Here is a 26,843-nt window from a genome sequence, read left to right as displayed (position 1 = left end):
GTGGTGGAGGCTGGTGGTGTAGGTTGGTGGTATGTGGTTATGTAGGCTGGTGGTATGTGGTGGTGGAGGCTGGTGGTATATGGTGGTGTAGGTTGGTGGTATGTGGTGGTGTAGGCTGGTGGTATGTGGTGGTGTAGGTTGGTGGTATGTGGTGGTGTAGGTTGGTGGTATGTGGTGGTGTAGGTTGGTTTTATGTGGTGGTGTAGGTTGGTGGTATGTGGTGGTGTAGGCTGGTGGTATGTGGTGGTGCAGGTTGGTGGTATGTGGTGGTGTAGGTTGGTGGTATGTGGTGGTGTAGGCTGGTGGTATGTGGTGTAGGTTGGTGGTATGTGGTGGTGTAGGTTGGTGGTATGTGGTGGTGTAGGCTGGTGGTATGTGGTGGTGTAAGTTGGTGTGTGGTGGATGTTGGTGATATGTGCTGGTGGATGCTAGTTGTATATGGTGGTGGATGCTGGTGGTATATGATTGTCGATGTTGGTGGTATGTGGTGGTGGATGCTGGTGGTATCTGGTGGTGGCTGCTGGTGGTGTCTGTTGGTGGATGCTGGTGGTATCTGGTGGTGGTATGTGCTGGTGGATGCTGGTGGTATGTGTTGGTGAATGCTGGTGGTGAATGCTGGTGGTATGTGGTGGTAGATGCTGGTGTATGGTAGTGGATGCTGGTGGCATCTGGTGGTGGATGCTGGTGGCATCTGGTGGTGGATGCTGGTGGCATCTGGTGGTGGATGCTGGTGGTATCTGGTGGTGGATGCTGATGGTATCTGGTGGTGGATGCTGATGGTATCTGGTGGTGGATGCTGATGGTATCTGGTGGTGGATGCTGATGGTATCTGGTGGTGGATGCTGGTGGTATCTGGTGGTGGATGCTGGTGGTATCTGGTGGCGGATGCTGGTGGTATCTGGTTGTGGATGCTGGTGGTATCTGGTGGTGGATGCTGGTGGTATCTGCTGGTGGTATCTGGTGGTGGATGCTGCTGGAACTCTATGAAGGTTTGGGGCGGATTCCACAGTTCACCTGTAAAACAAAAACATAACGTTAATACGCAGAATTCTTGTCAACAATCATGAATCAGTGGATTACTGCAGCTACAACAAGTTGAAAACTTGCCAACAACATTAACCATAGTAGCAGTCGTAAAATAAACCACTGGAGTGGCGTACGTTTTCCCGCACCACGGGACCAGAAGTAAGTTGTTTAATATATAAGCATTATTAATTAATTAGAGGAAGTTGTAGCAAATGCTTTATAGCGAATTTATCTTTCCTGTAAATTCAGTGTTATTTTACTAATATGCTTTATTTGTCCCTGTTTTCATCCTGCTAAGAGGAGCGTTGGTAGGGGAGTCTTCTCCTCTACTCTTCTTGAATCAGGTTCGTATCTAATACACGATAATCCTAAATCTAGTTAGATGTAGATAGTTCTCAGCCTGTGAGTGTGGACACCCAAGTCCTTTACTGTCTTACCCAGTATATACTTGTTTAATTATTTTAATATCCATGAAGGGGAACCTTTAAACTGTTGCCTAAAATTTTATGTACTTTTTTTTTCCTTTCCTCGGTTTTATTTCGCTTCTAATTCAACAACGCCTCATCGAGTGGGCTTCAAATTCTCACCGTTTGTGTACGGTAACGAGGACTAGATTCTAGGACCAATAGAGCAACTTTCATGGGACTATTTGCCCAGTGGACAAAGTTATGCAACGCGGTACTAGATTTTGTTTCCTTGTGATAACTGTAGAACAGAGGTGGCCTGTGGCCGAAGTTATTACACCCATTCCCAGTGTCACGAAATGACTCCAGTAACTTCCAAGATAAAATGTTTAGAAAAAGTTGCTTCCTAATTCGACGAGACTAAGAATGAAATTCAAGTGTATAACTGCAGAACTGACCATCTTTTGTAAGAAAAAGAAAACTATTCTTGTATAATCATGACGATCACAATGTATACGTTTACCTCTTCTGAACAGCTTCAATATTTTGTCTGTTATGTCTGCATTTTATGTATGTGCATCTTATGGCCAGGATAATACCCATTCAGAGGACATCTTCTATAACTTTTACCTGACCACTAGTTAACAGTAAGAAGGATTGGAGTTGACAAGGACCTCTGCTGTCTCCATGATTACATTCTTACACTAGTGGGTCCCTCCTCTCCTGTCTTCAGTATTTTCTGCGTCTCATCTTTGACAGTATATATGTCTCCATTCTGTCGCTTCAGCTTCACATTGTTCCGGACTATGGAGCAGAACACCTCAAAACTACGTCGTCAACAATGGTGGACTGATTACATCGTACTGACATTTCTACTGCTTATGCTGCCTCTATATTCGACTGAAGAAGCCTACTGTGTCTGCACAAACATACCGAACTGTTGTACATGTGTCTGCTGTATAGCCCTTGTGGCTTAGCGCTTCTTTTGATTATAATAATAATAATAATAATGTACATGTGTCTTATCAACTTGTCGGTATTAAATACCATTATTATGACGCCACACATTCATTTTTGTTTGTGTGGGCAAATTTGTTAATACAATAAATACTTTTTAAAAATTGAATTGTGGGATATTTTTTATGGTTAGGTTAGGTAAGGTTCGTCAGGAAACAGGACAAATGTTTCCTGACGCGGGTCTTAGATGATGACCTGCCTTTGGAGCTTTTGGTCATCTGACCGAGGCCTTCCGCTGGCTTACAGGTCCACCCCTTCAAAAATTATGGTCATTTATAACCATGTGATAGTATTTTTTTTTATGAAAATGGACATCTATAAAACACAAAAATTAATTATTTTTTTACAGGTTTGTAATACAACTAATACAACTGAAAAAATAAAATTAAAAACTCTATGATGCCATTTTTCTTCTACCCGATCTGCCTTTTACTCTCACTGTAGCTACAACTAAAATTTTTTTTTGGTATTATTGCTCCCTCTATAAACATGCACATTCAGAAGTCTACCGTCAACCTTTTATCCAGCAAGACAGTTCAACAAACTACTGTCATTACGCCCTATATCATATCTCGTATACTTATTTATCCTCTTTCTTAAACTATATATTACTTATTACCAAACCTCTTTCTATACAAAGTTCAATCAAAGGACTTTCATTATTGTTTGCCCCTGGCGTCCCAAACTGACCTACCACGCCCTCTACAAGTGTTTCTCCCATTGTAGCATTCAGCTCCCCTACCACAATTACTTTCTCACTTGGTTCACAACTCTCTGCTCACTTAACATTTTTCAGAATTTCTCTCCTCTACACTCCTGTCTTCTCCTGATGGATAAAACCCACTTTTTACATACTACCTTTAGTTTAATCCACATACTTGAATATATTGATTTATAGTTCTTCTTTTCCTGTCATAGCTAATTTTCAACATTATTGCTATCCCTTCCTTAGCTCTAACCCACCTGACCTAATCCCATTTCTCCCCACTGAAACTTCCCTACCCCTTTAAGCTTTATTTCGCCTAAAGCTAAGACATCCAGCTTTTCAATCATAACATTAGCAATCATCTCTTTCTTATCATCTGAACTACATCCACGCACATTCAAACATCCTAACTTTATAACTGTAATCTATACAGGAGAGCGGGTTACTAGCCCATTGCTTCCGGCTATTTAGTTGCCTTTTGCAACTTGCATAGCTTACGGAGGAAGGATTAAATAACAAAAAGGCACAATACCGTGACTGGAACGATACACAAATAACCCGCACATAAAAGACAGAAGCTTACGACGACGTTTCGGTCCGACTTGGACCATTGACAAAGTCACAGTGTGACTTTGTCAATGGTCCAAGTCGGACTGAAACGTCGTCGTAAGCTTCTGTCTTTTATGTGCGGGTTATTTGTGTGAGGAAGGATTCTCTTCTGCTTTCCAATGGAATGAAAGAAAAATCTACATGACCAGGAACTATTAAGAAATTTCAGATGAATGTGTATACATATACGTGTACATGCATGTTTAGTATGACCTACATGTAAAAAAAGTAGCAAGATGTACCTGTTATCTTGCATGTTTGAAAGACACTAGCAATCCTATCCCCGCGTAAAACAATTATAGGTTTCCGTTTCACACTCATTTGATAGAACGGCAGTACCTCTCTGGGTGGTTTCTGTCTACTAACCTACTACCACAGCTACCACAGGACAGTAGTACCTCTCTGGGTGGTTGCTGTCTACCAACCTACTACCACAGGACGGTAGTACATCTCTGGGTAGTTACTGTCTATCAACCTACTACCACAGGATGGTAGTACCTCTCTGGGTGGTTGTTATCAGCCTACTACCTATATGGTATTCCATATACTATCTCAGGTAACATGACTTAAATACAACCGTCCTTATTTAGTGTATATAACTTCTTATAGGTTAATGTAAGCATAAGACAAGTTAAAATTAGGGTCTGAACAGCTTGTCTGCTTATTCAAGTATGTTAGTCATGTATGCTTTAAACTATTGAAATTAAATAAAATATACATGTTACATTATATTAACTTAATACTAATTTGTAAATGCATGCAGCAACATTGTACAGAATTAGTGTGTGCGAGGGCACTTGTCATCCTGGCTGCCCGGTGCTGTTTAAGTTGCGATACTATTAGGCAACTCGTCTGAGGACTGTTCAACATATAATAACCTCAGAATTAAATTCTCAGAGGCCAAAGTGATTTTTTTATTTAGAATTTAGAATTATGAATCACCATTTACGCTTATAGATGTTATTAAATTATAAAAGAGTAGAGAAATTTGTGAAAGAGAATTATAAAAGCAATTTTCACCTGCCGTAGACTAAGAATTAATTATTTTATGAATCTCGGTAGAACTGTTTAGTGATTTAATTTTTTACTTAATTTTTTTTATTATTATCACACTGGCCGATTCCCACCAAGGCAGGGTGGCCCGAAAAAGAAAAACTTTCACCATCATTCACTCCATCACTGTCTTGCCAGAAGGGTGCTTTACACTACAGTTTTTAAACTGCAACATTAACACCCCTCCTTCAGAGTGCAGGCACTGTACTTCCCATCGGGAACCGGCCTGCCGGTTTCCCTGAACCCCTTCATAAATGTTACTTTGCTCACACTCAAACAGCACGTCAAGTATTAAAAACCATTCGTCTCCATTCACACCTATCAAACACGCTCACGCACGCCTGCTGGAAGTCCAAGCCCCTCGCACACAAAACCTCCTTTACCCCCTCCCTCCAACCTTTCCTAGGCCGACCCCTACCCCGCCTTCCTTCCACTACAGACTGATACACTCTTGAAGTCATTCTGTTTCGCTCCATTCTCTCTACATGTCCGAACCACCTCAACAACCCTTCCTCAGCCCTCTGGACAACATTTTGGTAATCCTGCACCTCCTCCTTCCAAACTACGAATTCTCTGCATTATATTCACACCACACATTGCTCTCAGACATGACATCTCCACTGCCTCCAGCCTTCTCCTCGCTGCAACATTCATCACCCATGCTTCGCACCCATATAAGAGGGTTGGTAAAACTATACTCTCATACATTCCCCTCTTTGCCTCCAAGGACAAAGTTCTTTGTCTCCACAGACTCCTAAGTGCACCACTCACCCTTTTCCCCTCATCAATTCTATGATTCACCTCATCTTTCATAGACCCATCCGCTGACACGTCCACTCCCAAATATCTGAATACATTCACCTCCTCCATACTCTCTCCCTCCAATCTGATATCCAATCTTTCATCACCTAATCTTTTTGTTATCCTCATAACCTTACTCTTTCCTGTATTCACTTTTAATTTTCTTCTTTTGCACACCCTACCAAATTCATCCACCAATCTCTGCAACTTCTCTTCAGAATCTCCCAAGAGCACAGTGTCATCAGCAAAGAGCAACTGTGACAACTCCCACTTTGTGTGATTCTTTATCTTTTAACTCCACGCCTTTTGTCAAGACCCTCGCATTTACTTCTCTTACAACCCCATCTATAAATATATTAAACAACCACGGTGACATCACACATCCTTGTCTAAGGCCTACTTTTACTGGGAAATAATTTCCCTCTTTCCTACATACTCTAGCTTGAGCCTCACTATCCTCGTAAAAACTCTTCACTTCTTTCAGTAACCTACCTCCTACACCATACACCTGCAACATCTGCCACATTGCCCCCCTATCCACCCTGTCATACGCCTTTTCCAAATCCATAAATGCCACAAAGACTTCTTTAGCCTTATCTAAATACTGTTCACTTATATGTTTCACTGTAAACATCTGGTCCACACAACCCCTACCTTTCCTAAAGCCTCCTTGTTCATCTGCTATCCTATTCTTCGTCTTACTCTTAATTCTTTCAATAATAACTCTACCATACACTTTACCAGGTATACTCAACAGACTTATCCCCCTATAATTTTTGCACTCTCTTTTGTCCCCTTTGCCTTTATACAAAGGAACTATGCATGCTCTCTGCCAGTCCCTAGGTACCTTGCCCTCTTCCATACATTTATTAAATAATTGCACCAACCACTCCAAAACTATATCCCCACCTGCTTTTAACATTTCTGTCTTTATCCCATCAATCCCGGCTGCCTTACCCCCTTTCACTTTACCTACTGCCTCACGAACTTCCCCCACACTCACAACTGGCTCTTCCTCACTCCTACAAGATGTTATTCCTCCTTGTCCTATACACGAAATCACAGCTTCCCTATCTTCATCAACGTTTAACAATTCCTCAAAATATTCCCTCCATCTTTCCAATACCTCTAACTCTCCATTTAATAACTCTCCTCTCCTATTTTTAACTGTCAAATCCATTTGTTCTCTAGGCTTCCTTAACTTGTTAATCTCACTCCAAAACTTTCTTATTTTCAACAAAATTTGTTGATAACATCTCACCCACTCTCTCATTTGCTCTCTTTTTACATTGCTTCACCACTCTCTTAACCTCTCTCTTTTTCTCCATATACTCTTCCCTCCTTGCATCACTTCTACTTTGTAAAAACTTCTCATATGTTAACTTTTTCTCCCTTACTACTCTCTTTACATCATCATTCCACCAATCGCTCCTCTTCCCTCCCGCACCCACTTTCCTGTAACCACAAACTTCTGCTGAACACACTAATACTACATTTTTAAACCTATCCCATACCTCTTCGACCCCATTGCCTATGCTCTCATTAGCCCATCTATCCTCCAATAGCTGTTTATATCTTTCCCTAACTGCCTCCTCTTTTAGTTTATAAACCTTCACCTCTCTCTTCCCTGATGCTTCTATTCTCCTTGTATCCCATCTACCTTTTACTCTCACTGTAGCTACAACTAGAAAGTGATCTGATATATCTGTGGCCCCTCTATAAACATGTACATCCTGAAGTCTACTCAACAGTCTTTTATCTACCAATACATAATCCAACAAACTACTGTCATTTCGCCCTACATCATATCTTGTATACTTATTTATCCTCTTTTTCTTAAAATATGTATTACCTATAACTAAACCCCTTTCTATACAAAGTTCAATGAAAGGGCTCCCATTATCATTTACACCTGGCACCCCAAACTTACCTACCACACCCTCTCTAAAAGTTTCTCCTACTTTAGCATTCAGGTCCCCTACCACAATTACTCTCTCACTTGGTTCAAAGGCTCCTATATATTCACTTAACATCTCCCAAAATCTCTCTCTCTCCTCTGCATTCCTCTCTTCTCCAGGTGCATACACGCTTATTATGACCCACTTCTCGCATCCAACCTTTACTTTAATCCACATAATTCTTGCATTTACACATTCATATTCTCTTTTCTCCTTCCATAACTGATCATTCAACATTTTACTTAAATTGGTACTTATTCACGTGCCCTATTTCAAGTTGTTTATTAGTTTTAAGAAACATACTATCCTCTTGATGAAGAGTGTACTGGGGAAGTGTCTTCGTCGAGATGAACATCTGTGCAGTGTTTGTTGTATCACAGCATCACAGAAGCACTGTGTTGCTGGTGAAGGCTTCTTCAGTCAAAGAACTGGAACTATCTTCCCCTTTCACAGATCAAGTCTGATTATTCTCTACTCTCGGTCCCGAGGATCTGTCTCAGACTCAGCAGCTTAGAATAATAATAATAAAGATAAAAATGTTTTTTTTTATAGTGGTTGTTGGTTGCTGCGGTTGTTGGTTGCTGCGGTTGTTGGTTGCTGCAATTGTTGGTTGCTGCGGTTGTTGGTTGCTGCGGTTGTTGGTTGCTGCGGTTGTTGGTTGCTGCGGTTGTTGGTTGCTGCGGTTGTTGGTTGCTGTGGTTGTTGGTTGCTGTGGTTGTTGGTTGCTGCGGTTGTTGGTTGCTGCGGTTGTTGGTTGCTGCGGTTGTTGGTTGCTGCGGTTGTTGGTTGCTGTGGTTGTTGGTTGCTGCGGTTGTTGGATGCTGCGGTTGTTGGTTGCTGCGGTTGTTGGTTGCTGCGGTTGTTGGTTGCTGCGGTTGTTGGTTGCTGTGGTTGTTGGTTGCTGCGGTTGTTGGTTGATGCGGTTGTTGGTGGCTGCGGTTGTTGGTGGCTGCGGTTGTTGGTTGCTGTGGTTGTTGGTTGCTGCGGTTGTTGGTTGCTGCGGTTGTTGGTTGCTGCGGTTGTTGGTGGCTGCGGTTGTTGGTTGCTGTGGTTGTTGGTTGCTGCGGTTGTTGGTTGCTGCGGTTGTTGGTTGCTGCGGTTGTTGGTTGCTGCGGTTGTTGGTTGCTGCGGTTGTTGGTTGCTGTGGTTGTTGGTTGCTGCGGTTGTTGGTTGATGCGGTTGTTGGTGGCTGCGGTTGTTGGTGGCTGCGGTTGTTGGTTGCTGTGGTTGTTGGTTGCTGCGGTTGTTGGTTGCTGCGGTTGTTGGTGGCTGCGGTTGTTGGTTGCTGTGGTTGTTGGTTGCTGCGGTTGTTTGTTGCTGTGGTTGTTGGTTGCTGCGGTTGTTGGTTGCTGTGGTTGTTGGTTGCTGCGGTTGTTGGTTGCTGTGGTTGTTGGTTGCTGTGGTTGTTGGTTGCTGCGGTTGTTGGTTGCTGCGGTTGTTGGTGGCTGCAGTTGTTGGTTTTAGGGGGTTGCTGGTTATTGTGGTTGTTGGTGGCTGTTGTTTGTCTTAATTCACAATCCGCACATAAGACAGTCAAACTCATGACATCTCGCTTCGACTTGGATCATTTAACTAGTCACCCAGCATCGCGAAGGGAAGGAAACCAGTACATATACTACTAAAACTACCACTACCAATTCTACACTTACACTGCTACGTCTCCTTGTTCTTCTCCCGGCCCCGCCCACCATCTCTCGTGTGTACTCTGGCTTTCTTCCCTTCACGTTTTTTTGTGACTATTTAATAGCCCGGACTGAACCGAAACCTCGCCATAGGTTTTATTATTTGAGCATTGTTCCAGTCACAGTAATGCGCCTTTATTATTTATTTATTTTTTATTGTTTCACTGAAAAAAGGTCCATCAAGTTCAGGTCTGGTTCCTACACCAGTTGTATGACTGGTAGAGGAACACCTGCACTAACTGTATGACTGGTGGAGGACTGACTACACCATCTGTATGACTGGTGGAGGACTGACTACACCATCTGTATGACTGGTGGAGGACTGACTACACCATCTGTATGACTGGTGGAGGACTGACTACACCATCTGTATGACTGGTGGAGGACTGACTACACCATCTGTATGACTGGTGGAGGACTGACTACATCTGTATGACTGGTGGAGGACTGACTACACCATCTGTATGACTGGCGAATGACTACACGACCTGCAAGACACCTGGGTAATACAACTGCTAGAAGACCTATCAATTAAATATTATCGTAAGAAATAGCAATATTGCTGGCTAATATATTTACAAATTTATTAGTCTCTCTCTCTCTCTCTCTCTCTCTCTCTCTCTCTCTCTCTCTCTCTCTCTCTCTCTTTCTCTCTTTCTCTACTTACCCAGGAAGGAAAGCTACAAATATTAAGTATATCGTTGTAGTACATGTTGGCTGGACAGGGTACTATGATGCCGCTGTCGTTGCCAGTACACTGGCAGTACTTGGAGCAGTCATTCGGGTCAGCTCGTGTCAGGAAGGGAGCAAGTAATAAAAAGCAACCCCTGGACACTTCCTCAGGGCAGTCTTCCGGGCCTGTAGCTGGAGTCTGCGTCGACGATGAAGACTGCCTCTGTGCCTGCGTGGGAGGCAGGGACACCAGCACCGTCATCAGCAGCATCAGGAGAGTCTTCCCCATCTGTTGATGACATGAGGGAGATAATTAGTGCGTGTACGTGTACTCACCTACTTGTACTCTAATAAATATGTACTCTCATGAGTGTGGTCTAGACACATCGTCTTATTTTCTGTTGACTGGCTTATTGATTCCTGGTTTCCAGAGCCGGTTCATATCTTCTATTATACACTTTGTTGTGGAGCAGCTCTTGATCAAAGAAATTGGGCGTAACCTCCCCTTGTATCAAACCTGAATGTCTCCCATTACCCCCAGGCTACATATAACCCTTACAGGTTAAGTGCTTCTCCGTCAATAAATCGAAAAAAATTCCACAGTCTTTGCAAACTGGAACTGGTGCATTGCGATTTCAAGCATCAGAAACAATGGTTGCGTCGAAAGAAATAGATATATGGTTAGTACAGGTCAATGGGGATAATTTTATTCCTAATATTTCTTAACCCAATGGCCTAAAATTAACCCATTCATTTGCCTTATTAACAACTTGAAAGTCCAAACATACAGATAACAATCAACACAGTCTTTTTGACGTTAATGCACCAACAGTTTTGGAGTGAACATACTTGCAATTGTTTTCAGCTCAAGCGCTCACGGGTTGTAATACGGTGGCACATTACTGTGACATAAACACACACAAAAAAAGTCTGTAAAGGCCATTGAAGCTTTACACTAACAGCCATCACTATTGCTCGCTATCACAGAAGTGTGAGGAAGGAGAAACAATGTTAGACATCCTCTATGAAGTTGGAATTTCATGGACAGTACTAAAAGTTGCATGTCTTCTGCCATAACCTGATATTTACACAGTATGACAAAGAACAATAAGGATGGTGATGCAGAGGAGGAAGGTGATGATATTGATATCGAAACAGCGTGACCCGATAAAAAAGAAAAAACGTTTTATCCTCACTCCTTCACTGTCTTGGCAGAGACGTGCAGAAATTATAAATAAACTGCAACATTTTTCACTCTTCTTTCAGAGTGCAGACATTGTACTTCACACCTCCAGGAATCAATTCCGGCTGTTTTCCCTGAATCCTTTATAAATGTTACTTTGCTCTCACTCCAACAGCACGTCAAGCCATAAAAACCATTTGTCTCCAGTCGCTCCTATCGAATACGCTCACACACGCTTGCTGGAAGTCTAAGTCCCCTCGCACACAAAACCTACTTTACTCCCTCCCTCCAACCTTTTCTAGGACGACCTCTACCCCACTTTCCTTCCACTGCAGATTAATACGCCCTCCAAGCCACTCTGATTTGTTCCATCTTTTCTAAATGTTCGAACCACTAGAACCCATCCCTCTTGAGTTCTCTGGATAATATTTTTAATAACACAGCACCTCCTACAAGCTACGAATTCTCTACATAATATACACACCACACACTGCCCTCAGACACGACATCTCCACTGCCTCCAGCCTTCTCCTTTTTGCATCATTCATCACAATTGCTTTACATCCTTACAAGAGCATTGTTACCACTATACTCTCACACATTCTCCTTTTTACTTCCATGGATTACGTTCTTTGTCTCTACACTCTCCTCAGTATCCTAGGATCAGTGATATTTCTGGTATATGTAAATGACATGAGGGAGGAGATACTCTGAAGAGTCCCTGTTCGCAGATGTGAAGTTAATGAGAATTAAATCAGATGAGGATCAGGCAGGACTTCAGAGAGACCTGGACAGGCCAGTTGCTGGACACCTGGTCCAGCAACTGGCTTCTCGAATTTAACCCTGCCAAATGCAAAGTCATGAAGATCGGGGAAGGGCAAAGAAGACCGCAGACAGAGTATAAGCTAGGTGGCCAAAGACTGCAAATCTCACTCAAGGAGAAAGATCTGGGGGTGAGTATAACACCGAGCACGTATCCGGAAGCACATACCAACCAGATAACTGCTGCAGCATATGGGCTCCTGGAAAACCTGAGAATAGCGTTCGAATACCTTAGTAAGGAATCGTCCACGACACTGTACACCGTGTACGTCAGGCCCATACTGGAGTATTCAGCACCAGTTTGGAACCCACACCTGGTCAAGCACGTCAAGAAATCAGAGAAATTGCAAAGGTTTGCGACAATCTAGTTCCAGAGCTAAGGGGAATGTCCTATGAAGAAAGGTTAAAGGAATTCGGCCTGACGACACTGGAGGACAGGAGGGTTAGAGGAGACATGATGACATACAAAACACTGCGTGGAATAGACAAGGTAAACAAAGATAGGATGTTTCAGAGATGGGACACAGAAACAAGGGGTCACAGTTGGAAGCTGAAGATTCAGACGAGCCAAAGGGATGTTAGGAAGTATTTCTTCAGTCATAGAGTAGTCAGGAAGTAGAATAGTCTAGCAAGTGATATAGTGGAGGCAGGAACCATACATAGCTTTAAGACGAGGTATGATAAAGCTCATGGAGCAGGGGGAGAGAGGATCTAGTAGCGTTCAGTGAAGAGGCGGGGCCAGGAGCTGAGTATCGACCCCTGCAACCACAATTAGTTGAGTACATTTAGGCGAGTACCATTCGCCTCTTTTCTTTCATCAGTTGTATAGTTCACTTTGTATTTCATAGACCCATCTGCTGATAATTCCGCAACCAAATATCTTAACACATTCACTTCCTCCATCTAATCTGATATTCAATCTTTCATTTACTGTTATTTTGTTATCCTCATTTTCTTGCTCTTTAATATGTTAATTTTTAATTCCCTTATTTTACATGCCCACCCAAATTCGTCCACTAACCTCTTCAACTTCTCTTTAGACTCTCCCTAAATCACAGTGTCATTAGCAAAAGCATCTGACAGCTCCCACTTTGTGTTAGATTTTTTATCTTTTAATCTCATACCTCTTGCCAACACCCGAGCATTCACTTGTCTTACCAGCCCATCTATAAATGTGTTGAACAACCATGATGGCATCACCCATACCTGTTTAAGGCGTTCTTTTGCTGGGAAATAATCTCTTTCATATCCTGAGCCTCATTAGCCTCATAAAAAACCTACCACTTATTCCATATACTTTGCAAGATCTGCCACATTGCTCCCCTATTCACCCCGTCATATGCCTTTTCTAAACCTATAAATGCAACGAAAACTTCCCTAACTTTATCTAAATATTGTCCACTTATATGCTTCAATTTACACACTTGGTCTACACATCTCCTACCCGTTCTAAAGCCTTGTACATTTGTAGTCCTGCTCTTTGTCTTACCTCTAATTCTTTCACTAATACCCCTACCATATACTTTACCTGGTATTCTCAGTAAAGTTCTTCCCCTATAATGTTTACATTCTCTTTTGTTCCCTTTCCTTTTATGTAAAGGAACTATACACGCTCTCCGCCAATCCCTAGCTACCTTAACCTCTTTCATACATATATTGAACAAAAGTACCACTGGCGAGTGAGTCGTGAAACTCATCTGTACAAGCTAGTATTTGCGGTCACAGTGGGGCCTATGCTAACCTCTGTGGTGTATAAAACATCTTATCTCCCTGATACACCCCGTCAACTAACTACACGAATACCACCTGGTGGTTCACACTTACACTCACTCACTCATTTGACCATAAACAGAAATATTAATCTCAGTCTTAAAATAATGAATCCTGTGATACTCCAATACTGAAACTATATACTGTGCCAAAACAAAAGCATTTACATTGCTAAACTCATAAACTAGTATTTAGTCACTTAGCCATAATACCAACTTACCTCATAATTTGTAATATTTTACAATTAAGAATAAAACTAAGTATGCCCGAAATGCCTAGCCATGCTAAGCGTTCTAGTGGTACACTCTGTAATCACAATTTTACTACATGTAAACCACACAATAACCAAATTTCTGTAAACTCAGCATTGTAATCCTTATAGAGAATAAACTTTGAATTAAATATACCTAGCTGGATGAGTCTTATTGTAGCCAGGTGGCCAGTGGCTTACGTGCTGGCCTGGAGTTTTACGACTCACTCGCCACGAGTTAAATCCCCGCCCGTGATATGGCTTGAATTTATACATTAATATCTTCTCTTTTCCTGCCATAACTAATTCTTCAACATTATTGCCACTCATTCCTTTGTTCTAACTCTGCTAGAAACCTTTGACCAATTCCCATTTATTTCTCCCCACCGAAACTCTCCTACCCCTTTCAGCTTTATTTCACTTAAAGCCAGGACATCCAGCTTCTTTTCATTCATAACATCCACGCACATTCAAACATCCAAACTTTAAGATTTTCTTCTTTTTACTTTTAGTAATCTATACGGGAAAAGTGGTTACTAGCTCATTGCTCCCGGCATTTTAGTTGACTTATACAACGCGCATGGCTTACAGAGGAAGATTCTTATTCCACTTCCCCATAGAGTATATCTGCAGATATAACGTGAAACACGAGTATTTAACATATGGCGAGAGTGTGGAGATCAAAAAAAAAAAAAGTCTCGCTGGTCTCCAAGAGCCACTCTGTCACCTTCTCAAGAGCAAATGATGTGAATTAGAATCGCCTAGGAAAAGGAGTGATAAGATAAGATAAGATTTCGTTCGGATTTTTAACCCCGGAGGGTTAGCCACCCAGGATAACCCAAGAAAGTCAGTTCGTCATCGAGGACTGTAACTTATTTCCATTGGGGTCCTTAATCTTGTCCCCCAGGATGCGACCCACACCAGTCGACTAACACCCAGGTACCTATTTGCTGCTAGGTGAACAGGACAATAGGTGTAAGGAAACGTGTCGGAATTTCCACCCGCCGGGAATCGAACCCAGGCCCTCCGTGTGTGAAGCGGGAGCTTTAGCCACCAGACGTAGTTAACTCAGAAATCTAAGTCTGTATATTAGTTAAAGACAACAGGCGTGAAGGGAAAGGTACAAAACACAGACCATGTACTATTTGCTCAAATAGACACCTACTGTAGTAAAGTGTTGGGATAGTTGAGTGTGGTGGGATAACTGTGTTGGGGAGAGTGGGGTGTTAGGGGCGGTTATGTAAAATATATTTTAGCCATTTGTTTATATTTGCTGCATAGGAACAGAAAACATCATAACTTGTGTTGTTAGTTAGCAGAGCCTGACTCAGGTGAATCTACGTCCTGGGCTCCTCCAGCAGAGATTGGCTCAAGTAAATCTCGCTTCGGGGCTTCTCCAGCAGAACCTGGCTCAGGTGAAACTCTTCCCGAGGCTACTCCAGTAGAACCTGGTTCAAGTGAATTTACGTTCTGGACTACTCCAGCAGAACTTGGCTCAGGTGAATCTCCGTTCTGGACTCCTCCAAAAGAGCTTAGATGAATCTCCACTTCCTATTCTCCAGCAAGACCGCACACGCGCGCGCGCACACACTCCTGAATTACCAATAAAAGGTGTCACAGTTGCCGGATTTCAATCTCTATTGAACTGTAGTAACCACTTAGACAGGACAACCAGAAGGACACCTGATTACTACTTACAAAATACTCAGAGGTCTCCATAGGAGAGACTATAACTGCTTGTTTGAAAGGAGATGACCTGGGACAATGAGGTATAAATATAAGTTTAAAGGCCCTGATGAATTGTCATGAAGTACTTCTTTAGTCTAAGAATAAAACCTGGACAGACTGCAGTAATCAAACAAATGACTATTATACTGTAGCCCCAGCAAAGACATGTTTATGAAAATGTGGGAGACGAGAGATGATGGAATACGGAAATACAGTGGGAGACGGATGCTGTACAACTTCAGACAAGGGAAGGACTTGCGAGAAAACTGTGGTATACATACCTTGGGCAAACTTAAGAACTGTTTTAGGTACATATAATTTTGTATGCAGCACCAGCTTGAAGCTTTCACCTGAGCAAACACGTCCGGAAACTAGAGAAAGTTCAAGGTTTCTCTAAGAGCTAATTCCGAAGCTGATAGGATAACTTAAAAAACAGAGCACTGAACCTCATAACATTAAAGATACGAGTGGTCAGAGTAGCTAGGATTCCATCAGTGTATTTCCTGTTTAAATAACAGAGATAATTTCAAAATTTTGACCTGTCTTCAACCTATTTTATTTTGCTTAAGTACTATCATTAAAACAGCTGTCGGGATTCATAATTTGCGACTTGTTATTCTGACTCTTGTTACATTTGTATCCTGTGCTTAAGATCATAACCTCGTTAATTACTTTTAGTTTAGGGGAAGGGCAGGGTACCTTAAGTAAACAAGGGGGTTGAGAGGAAAAAGAGGGGCTAAGAGAGAAAAAGGGGGGCTAAGAGAGAAAAAGAGGGGCTAAGAGATGAGAGAAGCTTCATCCACGTGAGAAGAGAGGAGATACTGGCTCAGCAGAGGCAAAGATATAGAGATTAGAAGAGGAACTGAAAAATATGAAACAGCCTAAAGAACTAAAGAGCAATGTGGGCATGGCATCAGAAACTGCTATGTCAGTCACAAACAAGGGGACTGTAGGGAACGAAGGAGTGAAACCGTATGCAGAGGCTCTTATTAGACCATCGTCGAGCTAGAGAAATTAAGAGGATCACATCAGGAACAATCGAGGAACTGTAGAAAATGAAAGAGCTAAGCTATACGTAGTGGCACTAACAGACCATAGCAGTGCCTAGGGAAAGCTGCAAAGGGAAAATGACAGACCATTGGACCCAAGGACAGCAGATAGTGAAGAGATAGAAGAAAGAAAAGCTGAAATGAACGCAATTAAATCGAATTAGGGGATACATAGGAATATGCAGTGGGAGAATTAAAGGGAGAGATCAGTCTTTGTTTATGGGCTCACAGAAGTTGAAGGGAAAACTAATGAAGCAAGAAGACAAGGAGAGAAAAAAGCGATTGAAAGCATCATGAAAACAATAGGAGAAGATGGCATGACCCAGCTGGCAAATTTTCTGAGAATAGGGGGGTTTGCAAAAGGAAGAAACCAACCAGTCAAAGGGATTTTCAAGGCAGAATTGGCTTGAAACAGGATCCTGCAAGAGAAAGCAAGACTAAGGGACATAGCGTACCAGAGGGTGTATCTCGACCACGACAGAACACTAGAAGAAAGGCAGAAACTGAAAGAGAGGGTACAAAGATGAAAGGAGGAAAGAGAGGTGAAGATGGAGATGGACAGGAGAACCCAGACTCAAGAGGAAGTTCAAATACAATCTCCCTTACAACCACCTACAGATGACCCTCCCCCAACCAGGACAACCTCAGTGCTACCAAACAATTTAACCCAAAACACACATGCCATACCCAATGCCCCCATCCATCTCATTACAAACTCCACCTTCACAGCAACCACCCATAGTTCCTCATCAGGTCTCCCACTTCCCCAACCCCAACATACACCCCAGGCCATAGTTTTAGAAAACTTGAAGTTTTGGTATACAAATGCAGATGGAATATCAAATATATGTGAGGAGTGGCATGAAAGAATCAAGGAGACCTCCCCAGACATAATAGCACTCACAGAAACGAAACTCGCCAGGATAACAGATGCAATCTTTCCACAGGGATATCAAATACTCAGGAAATATAGAGGGAGGAGAGGGGAAAGTTGCACTGCTCATTAAAAATCGGTGGGGATTTGAGGAAATGGAAGAAATGGATGGTATGGGCGAAAGGTATTGCACAGAAGGAACAATCCAGTCTGTGGGCCATAAGGTGATAATTGCCGTAATGTACAACCCGCCACACAACTGGAGGCGGCCAAGAGAAGAAAAGTACAACAAGAGCACCAGAGCAATGGTAGACACACTAGCCAAGGTGGCCAGAAGAGCTCGCATGGGGAGAGCAAAGTTACTAGTTATGGGTGATATCAATCACAAGGAGATTGAGAAAACCTGGAGCCCCACGGGGGTCTTGAAACTTGGAGAGCCAAGATGATGGGTGTGATACTGGAAAACCTCATGCATCAAAATATTAGAGACACTACCAGAGAGAGGTGAAGATGATCCAGTCAGACCGGACCTGGTATTCACCCTGAGTAGTTCGAACATCGAAGATATGTATGTAAGGCCCTTTGGAGCTAGTGATCATGTGGTTCTGTGCTTTGATTACATAGTTGAGCTACAAGTGGAGAGAGTAGCAGGAATAGGAAGGGGAAAAACCAAACTACAAAAGGGGACTCTACACAGGTATGAGGAACTTCCTGCAACACGTTCACTGGGAGAGAGAATTGGCAGGAAAACCAGTAAAAGAAATGGACTATGTGACAAAATGCAAGGAGGCAGAGGAGAGGTTTGTTCCCAAGGGAAACAGAAATAACGAAAAGACCAGAAAGAGTTCTTGGTTCACCCAAAGGTGTAGGGAGGCAAAACCAAGTGCACTAGAAATTGGAAAAAGTACAGAAAACAAAGGACCCAGGAAAATAAAGATTTTAGCTGAAGAGCCAGAAACAAATATACACAGATAAGAAGGGAGGCTCAGCAACAATACAAAATTGACATAGCATCGAAAGTCAAGTCTGACCCGAAGCTGTTGTATAGCTACATCAGGAGGAAAACAACAGTCAAGGACCAGGTAATCAGATTGAGGAAGGATGATGGGGAGTTCACAAGAAACAACCAAGAACCATGTTATGAGCTCAACATGAGATTTAAAGAAGTATTTACAGTGGAGACAGGAAGAACTCCAGGAATTCACAATAGGGAAGGATGAAATACAACCGAGAAAGTGGTGGAGGAGATGCCATGTGAAATTGATACTTCCAAGGCGGTGCGACCAGACATCTCTCCATGGGCCCTTAGAGAGGGAGCAGAGATGTCGTGTGTGCCACTAACAAAGATCTTCAACACATCGACTGAAACTGGGTAACTACCTGAGGTATGGAAAATGGCAAATTTAGTCCCAATTTTTAAGAAAGGAGACAGACACTAGGCATTAAACTACAAACCTGTGTCACCTGACGGGTATAGTATGAAAAGTCATGGAAAAGATCAGGAGGAGAGTGGTGGAGCACCTAGAAAGACACAAGCTTATAAACGACAACCAGCACGGTTTCACGGAAGGATAATTTTATACTGGAGTTTTACGACAAGGTAACAGAAGTAAGACACGAGAGAGGGAGGGGTAGATAGACGCATTTTTTTTTTGGACAAGAAGGTCTTCCTCACAGTTCCAGACAAGAGGTTAATGCAAAAGCTAAAGAATCAGGCACACATAACGGGAAAGGCACTACAATGGATCAGAGAATATTTGACAGGAAGGCAACAACGAGTCATGGTACGTGACGAGGTGTCAGAGTGACTGCCTGTGACTAGCGGGGTTCCACAGGCGTCAGTCCTAAGACCTGTGCTATTTTTGGTATGTGAATGACATAACGGAAGGGATAGACTCAGAAGTGTCCCTGTTTGCAGATGATGTGAAGTTATTGAGGAGAATTAAATCGGTCGAGGATCAGGCAGGACTACAAAGAGACCTGGATTGGCTATAAGCCTGGTCCAGCAATTGGCACCTTGAATTTAACCACGCAAAATGCAAAGTCATGAAGATCGGGGACAGGCAGAGAAGACCGCAGACAGAGTATAGTCTAGGTGGTCAAAGATTACAAACCTCACTTAAGGAAAAGGATCTTGGGGTGAGTATAATACCGAGCACATCTCATGAGGCACACATCAATCAGATAACTGCTGCAGCATACGGTAAAGTGCAACGGTTTGCAACAAGAGTAGTCCCAGAGCTAAGAGGATTGTCCTATGAATAAAGGTTAAGGGAAATCGGCCTGGCGACACTGGAGGACAGGAGGGTCAGGGGAGACATGATAACGATGTATAAAATACTGCTAGAAATTGACAAGGTGGATAAAGACAGGATGTTCCAGAGATGGGACACAGAAACAAGGGGTCACAATTGGAAGTTGAAGACTCATCTGAGTCAAAGAGATGTTAGGAAGTATTTCTTCAGTCATAGAGTTGTCATGCAGTGGAATAGCCTAGAAAGTGACGTAGTGGAGGCGGGAACCATACACAGTTTTAAGACGAGGTTTGATCAGGCTCATGGAGCAGGGAGAGAGAGGACCTTGTAGCAATCAGTAAAGAGGCGGGGCCAGGAGCTATGATCCGACCCCTGCATCCACAAGTAGGTGAGCACACACACACACACACACACACACAATAGGTAAAGTTGGTCAATTAGCAAGGAGTCATTTAAAATTAAGTTCTTTATACAAATTTCTCTTATACGTTTAAAGATATATTTTTTCATTTATGCTAAAGTAAAAATTAATAATTTTGTACCAAAAGAACGTTAGAAAACTTACCTAACCCTATTATAACAAGCGCAATTTAATTTAGCCTCATCCAATTAAATATATTTTAGATAAGTTTACAATAATTTATTAATAAACACGCGCTGTATAGCCCTTGTGGCTTAGCGCTTCTTTTTGATTATAATAATAATAATAATATTAATAAACACAATGAAATATATTTTTTCGTTAAGTTCAGAATTATTTTTTGCATACACAAATTTTTGCTTGTCTTGTTCGACAAGAAGAGCCTTGCTGTTTCAGCTAAAATCACAAATTTTACCTATTCGGCATGACATATATATATATATATATATATATATATATATATATATATATATATATATATATATATATATATATATATATATATATATATATATATATATTAGTCGTGCCGAATATGTAAAACTGGTCAATTAGCAAGAACTCATTTAAAATTAAGTCCTTTCCGAAATTTTCTCTTATACGTTTAAAGATGTATTTTTTTCATTAACGTTAATGTAAAAATTTTTAATTTTGCACCAAAAGAATCTTAGAAAACTTACCTAACCTTACTGTAACAAGAACAATTTATTTTAGCCTAACCCAACTAAATATATTTTAAATACGTTTACAATAATTTAATACTAAACAAACACAATCAAATGTATTTTTTTTCGTTAGGTTCAGAATGATTTTGGCGAAATTACTACATACACAAATTTTCACTTGTCCTATATGGCAAGATGAGCGTTGCTATTTAAGCCAAGATCGCAAGTTCTGCCTATTCGGCACTACATATATATATATATATTATTTAAAGACAAAATACATTGGCCAAACATTCACAAAAATACAACAGAAAGTAAAACAACATAGGTAACTCAGAGCTACATTTCGAATACTTCGTCCAGCTCCCCTGCGGTGGGCCGCGTGCCCATAATGCTGCAAGCATTTCCTCTCTGGATCGCAACACTGAGTCTCTGAAAGAGGAAGCTGGTCGCCCTGTGGTCCTTGGTTTCTATGATGAGCTTTTCACCCAGCTCTTTGAGGAACTTTAGTGCACACTTGCCCCATGCTCCAAGGGTCTCCGACCCTATTGGAATGAAGTTATAGCAAGGGGGAAGGTCTTCATATTTTTGGATTTTCTGGGTCTCCCTGTGGCTGGCAGCTCCACCCTCTTCCACTACGGAGTATGGCAAGTAGGTGTCTGCCAATGTGGCAGCACAGGTGTAGTCCCAGGCAATCTGCTTTCCATCCTTCCAGGGTAGCATAGTGGCTGCATCAGGACGCTTTTGACTTCCATCAGACCTCTGTACTTGGGGTTCCCGTTGATATATATATATAATGTCGTGCCGAATATGTAAAACTGGTCAGTTAGCAAGAACTCATTTAAAATTAAGTCCTTTCTAAAATTTTCTCTTATACGTTTTAAGATTTTTTTTTTTTCAATAATGTTAATGTAAAAAATTTTAATTTTGCTCCAAAAGAATCTTAGAAAACTTACCTAACCTTATTATAACAAGAACAATTTATTTTAGCCTAACCCAACTAAACATATTTTAGATTTGTTTACAATAATTTAATACTAAACAAACACAATGAAATATATTTTTTTAGGTAGGTTCAGAATGATTTGGGCGAAATTATTGCATACACAAATTTTCTCTTGTCTTATATGGCAAGATGAACGTTGCTGTTTAAGCCAAGATCGCAAGTTCTGCCTATTCGGCACGACATTTTATATATATATATATATATATATATATATATATATATATATATATATATATATATATATATATATATATATATATATATAATATATATGCAATAAGATCACAGTAAACAGGTGATTTCAGAATATGCAAAACAACCACTGTGAAAGAATAGAGAAGTTCCAAGCGCTTTCGTGACTACTCACATTATCAAGGAACTTCTCTATTCTTTCACAGTGGTTGTTTTGCATATATATATATATATATATATATATATATATATATATATATATATATATATATATATATATATATATATATATATATATATGCCGGGAGCAATGGGCTAGTAACCCCTTCTCCTGTAGACATTTACTAAAAATGAGAAGAAAAACTTTATAATACTGGGATGCTTGAATGTGCGTGGATGTAGTGCGGATGACAAGAAACAGATGATTGCTGATGTTATGAATGAAAAGAAGTTGGATGTCCTGGCCCTAAGCGATGGGGGGAAATAAATGGGAAATAAATGCTCTAACTCTGAGAGAGTTAGAGCAAAGGAAGGGGTAGCAGTAATGTTAAATGATCAGTTATGGAAGGAGAAAAGAGAATATGAATGTGTAAATTCAAGAATTATGTGGATTAAAGTAAAGGTTGGATGCGAGAAGTGGGTCATAATAAGCGTGTATGAACCTGGAGAAGAGAGGAATGCAGAGGAGAGAGAGAGATTTTGGGAGATGTTAAGTGAATGTATAGGAGCCTTTGAACCAAGTGAGAGAGTAATTGTGGTAGGGGACCTGAATGCTAAAGTAGGAGAAACTTTTAGAGAGGGTGTGGTAGGTAAGTTTGGGGTGCCAGGTGTAAATGATAATGGGAGCCCTTTGATTGAACTTTGTATAGAAAGGGGTTTAGTTATAGGTAATACATATTTTAAAAAAAAGAAGGTGAATAAGTATATAAGATATGATGTAGGGCGAAATGACAGTAGTTTGTTGGATTATGTATTGGTAGATAAAAGACTGTTGAGTAGACTTCAGGATGTACATGTTTATAGAGGGGCCACAGATATATCAGATCACTTTCTAGTTGTAGCTACAGTGAGAGTAAAAGGTAGATGGGATACAAGGAGAATAGAAGCATCAGGGAAGAGAGAGGTGAAGGTTTATAAACTAAAAGAGGAGGCAGTTAGGGTAAGATATAAACAGCTATTGGAGGATAGATGGGCTAATGAGAGCATAGGCAATGGGGTCGAGGAGGTATGGGGTAGGTTTAAAAATGTAGTGTTAGAGTGTTCAGCAGAAGTTTGTGGTTACAGGAAAGTGGGTGCAGGAGGGAAGAGGAGCGATTGGTGGAATGATGTGAAGAGAGTAGTAAGGGAGAAAAAGTTAGCATATGAGAAGTTTTTACAAAGTAGAAGTGATGCAAGGAGGGAAGAGTATATGGAGAAAAAGAGAGAGGTTAAGAGAGTGGTGAAGCAATGTAAAAAGAGAGCAAATGAGAGAGTGGGTGAGATGTTATTAACAAATTTTGTTGAAAATAAGAAAAAGTTTTGGAGTGAGATTAACAAGTTAAGAAAGCCTAGAGAACAAATGGATTTGTCAGTTAAAAATAGGAGAGGAGAGTTATTAAATGGAGAGTTAGAGGTATTGGGAAGATGGAGGGAATATTTTGAGGAATTGTTAAATGTTTATGAAGATAGGGAAGCTGTGTTTTCGTGTATAGGGCAAGGAGGAACAACATCTTGTAGGAGTGAGGAAGAGCCAGTTGTGAGTGTGGGGGAAGTTCGTGAGGCAGTAGGTAAAATGAAAGGGGGTAAGGCAGCCGGGATTGATGGGATAAAGATAGAAATGTTAAAAGCAGGTGGGGATATAGTTTTGGAGTGGTTGGTGCAATTATTTAATAAATGTTTGGAAGAGGGTAAGGTACCTAGGGATTGGCAGAGAGCATGCATAGTTCCTTTGTATAAAGGCAAAGGGGATAAAAGAGAGTGCAAAAATTATAGGGGGATAAGTCTGTTGAGTATACCTGGCAAAGTGTCTGGTAGAGTTATTATTGAAAGAATTAAGAGTAAAACGGAGAATAGGATAGCAGATGAACAAGGAGGCTTTAGGAAAGGTAGGGGGTGTGTGGACCAGGTGTTTACAGTGAAACATATAAGTGAACAGTATTTAGATAAGGCTAAAGAGGTCTTTGTGGCATTTATGGATTTGGAAAAGGCGTATGACAGGGTGGATAGGGGGGCAATGTGGCAGATGTTGCAGGTGTATGGTGTAGGAGGTAGGTTACTGAAAGCAGTGAAGAGTTTTTACGAGGATAGTGAGGCTCAAGTTAGAGTATGTAGGAAAGAGGGAAATTATTTCCCAGTAAAAGTAGGCCTTAGACAAGGATGTGTGATGTCACCGTGGTTGTTTAATATATTTATAGATGGGGTTGTAAGAGAAGTAAATGCGAGGGTCTTGGCAAGAGGCGTGGAGTTAAAAGATAAAGAATCACACATAAAGTGGGAGTTGTCACAGCTGCTCTTTGCTGATGACACTGTGCTCTTGGGAGATTCTGAAGAGAAGTTGCAGAGATTGGTGGATGAATTTGGTAGGGTGTGCAAAAGAAGAAAATTGAAAGTGAATACAGGAAAGAGTAAGGTTATGAGGATAAAAAAAGATTAGGTGATGAAAGATTGGATATCAGATTGGAGGGAGAGAGTATGGAGGAGGTGAATGTATTCAGATATTTGGGAGTGGACGTGTCAGCGGATGGGTCTATGAAAGATGAGGTGAATCATAGAATTGATGAGGGGAAAAGGGTGAGTGGTGCACTTAGGAGTCTGTGGAGACAAAGAACTTTGTCCTTGGAGGCAAAGAGAGGAATGTATGAGAGTATAGTTTTACCAACGCTCTTATATGGGTGTGAAGCATGGGTGATGAATGTTGCAGCGAGGAGAAGGCTGGAGGCAGTGGAGATGTCATGTCTGAGAGCAATGTATGGTGTGAATATAATGCAGAGAATTCGTAGTTTGGAAGTTAGGAGGAGGTGCAGGATTACCAAAACTGTTGTCCAGAGGGCTGAGGAAGGGTTGTTGAGGTGGTTCGGACATGTGGAGAGAATGGAGCGAAACAGAATAACTTCGAGTGTATCAGTCTGTAGTGGAAGGAAGGCGGGGTAGGGGTCGGCCTAGGAAAGGTTGGAGGGAGGGGGTAAAGGAGGTTTTGTGTGCGAGGGGCTTGGACTTCCAGCAGGCATGCGTGAGCGTGTTTGATAGGAGTGAATGGAGACAAATGGTTTTTAATACTTGACGTGCTGTTGGAGTGTGAGCAAAGTAACATTTATGAAGGGGTTCAGGGAAACCGGCAGGCCGAACTTGAGTCCTGGAGATGGGAAGTACAGTGCCTGCACTCTGAAGGAGGGGTGTTAATGTTGGTTTAAAAACTGAAGTGTAAAGCACCCTTCTGGCAAGACAGTGATGGACTGAATGATGGTGAAAGTTTTTTCTTTTTCGGGCCACCCTGCCTTGGTGGGACTCGGCCAGTGTGATAAAATATATATATATATATATATATATATATATATATATATATATATATATATATATATATATATATATATATCTATATATACACACACGGAGAGAGAAAGTAAATGTTAATTACAAGTCTGCTTTTATAATCTTTATTAGTCATCCCAGTCTCTCCTTATTATAAATACTAAATACCTTTACTACATGTATACGTAATGTGTACAAGGTGAGTGTGTCAGAAATAAAATTAAGTGTCGAAAACTGGCAAGTGACTGACCCATCAGTCCAAGGACAGATTTGTATCCATGAACTGGAATAAATAAATTTTAATTCAATCGGTCATTTTTGTGTAAGTCCAAATGTGGGTTTAACATTGTTACAACAAGACTATCGCTATATAATGATATTGTGACTAAGATATATGAAATAAGACAGTAAATTAATGACGATAGTAACAAATTGTTGGGATCCCACCGTTGTGATTAACACAAATGTTCCAGTGAACTCTAAGTTACATGGCTCAAAGCATCATTCACAGAGCTTTGTCATAAGTGCGTTTATCTACTTACTTCAGACTTCGTAAATTTAAGCATAACCCTAAGCAACTACGTAACACAATATTGAGTGAATTGTACAAAGGACTGGTGAAGTGAACATACAGCTTTTTACAATCAAAAAATCAAGTGATGAATTTCATTAAATTAGTCGTATTAAGTACAGACTATATATATATATATATATATATATATATATATATATATATATATATATATATATATATATATATATATATTTATTGCTGCATGACCCTTGTCGGTTTAGCTGCTTATTTGCTGCTGCTGCTGCTGCTGCTGCTGCTGCTGCTGCTGCTGCTGCTGCTGCTGCTGCTGCTGCTGCTGCTGCTGCTGCTGCTGCTGCTGCTGCTGCTACTGCTACTACTGCTACTACTGCTACTACTACAACAACTACAACAACTACAACAACTACTACTACTACTACTACTACTACTAATAATAATAATAATAATAATACAGACATTATAGGACAGTGTTGAGAGAATTCGTGGTTACATACCGCGGTGTTGTCGCTTGTAGAGGTCCTACTTGGAGGAACACAACTAGTATACTTGACCCTGACGTGGAGTCACTGGAGGTGCCTGCTGATGTTAATGCCGAGCTTACTGCCTCACAGGACACCAAGATCGAGGTCATGAGATATAT

General features: G+C 41.2%; 1 protein-coding gene across 1 annotated transcript; it reads right to left on the bottom strand.

The window, feature by feature from the left end:
* Positions 1–285: 285 nt before the first annotated feature.
* LOC128696481 (uncharacterized) lies at positions 286–26,843 on the bottom strand. The gene is made up of 3 exons (XM_070094740.1): positions 26,698–26,843; positions 9,924–10,217; positions 286–1,014 (listed from the first exon to the last, which is right to left on the bottom strand). Exons 2-3 carry the CDS (start codon positions 10,215–10,217, stop codon positions 982–984), a joined length of 327 nt encoding a protein of 108 aa, XP_069950841.1. The 5' UTR covers positions 26,698–26,843; the 3' UTR covers positions 286–981.

The sequence above is a fragment of the Cherax quadricarinatus genome, chromosome 47, assembly GCF_038502225.1.
Source record: "Cherax quadricarinatus isolate ZL_2023a chromosome 47, ASM3850222v1, whole genome shotgun sequence".
NCBI classification, from domain to species: domain Eukaryota; kingdom Metazoa; phylum Arthropoda; class Malacostraca; order Decapoda; family Parastacidae; genus Cherax; species Cherax quadricarinatus.
The sequence above is the reverse complement of the archived record's forward strand: the minus strand, read 5'-3'. Positions and strand labels throughout refer to the sequence as shown.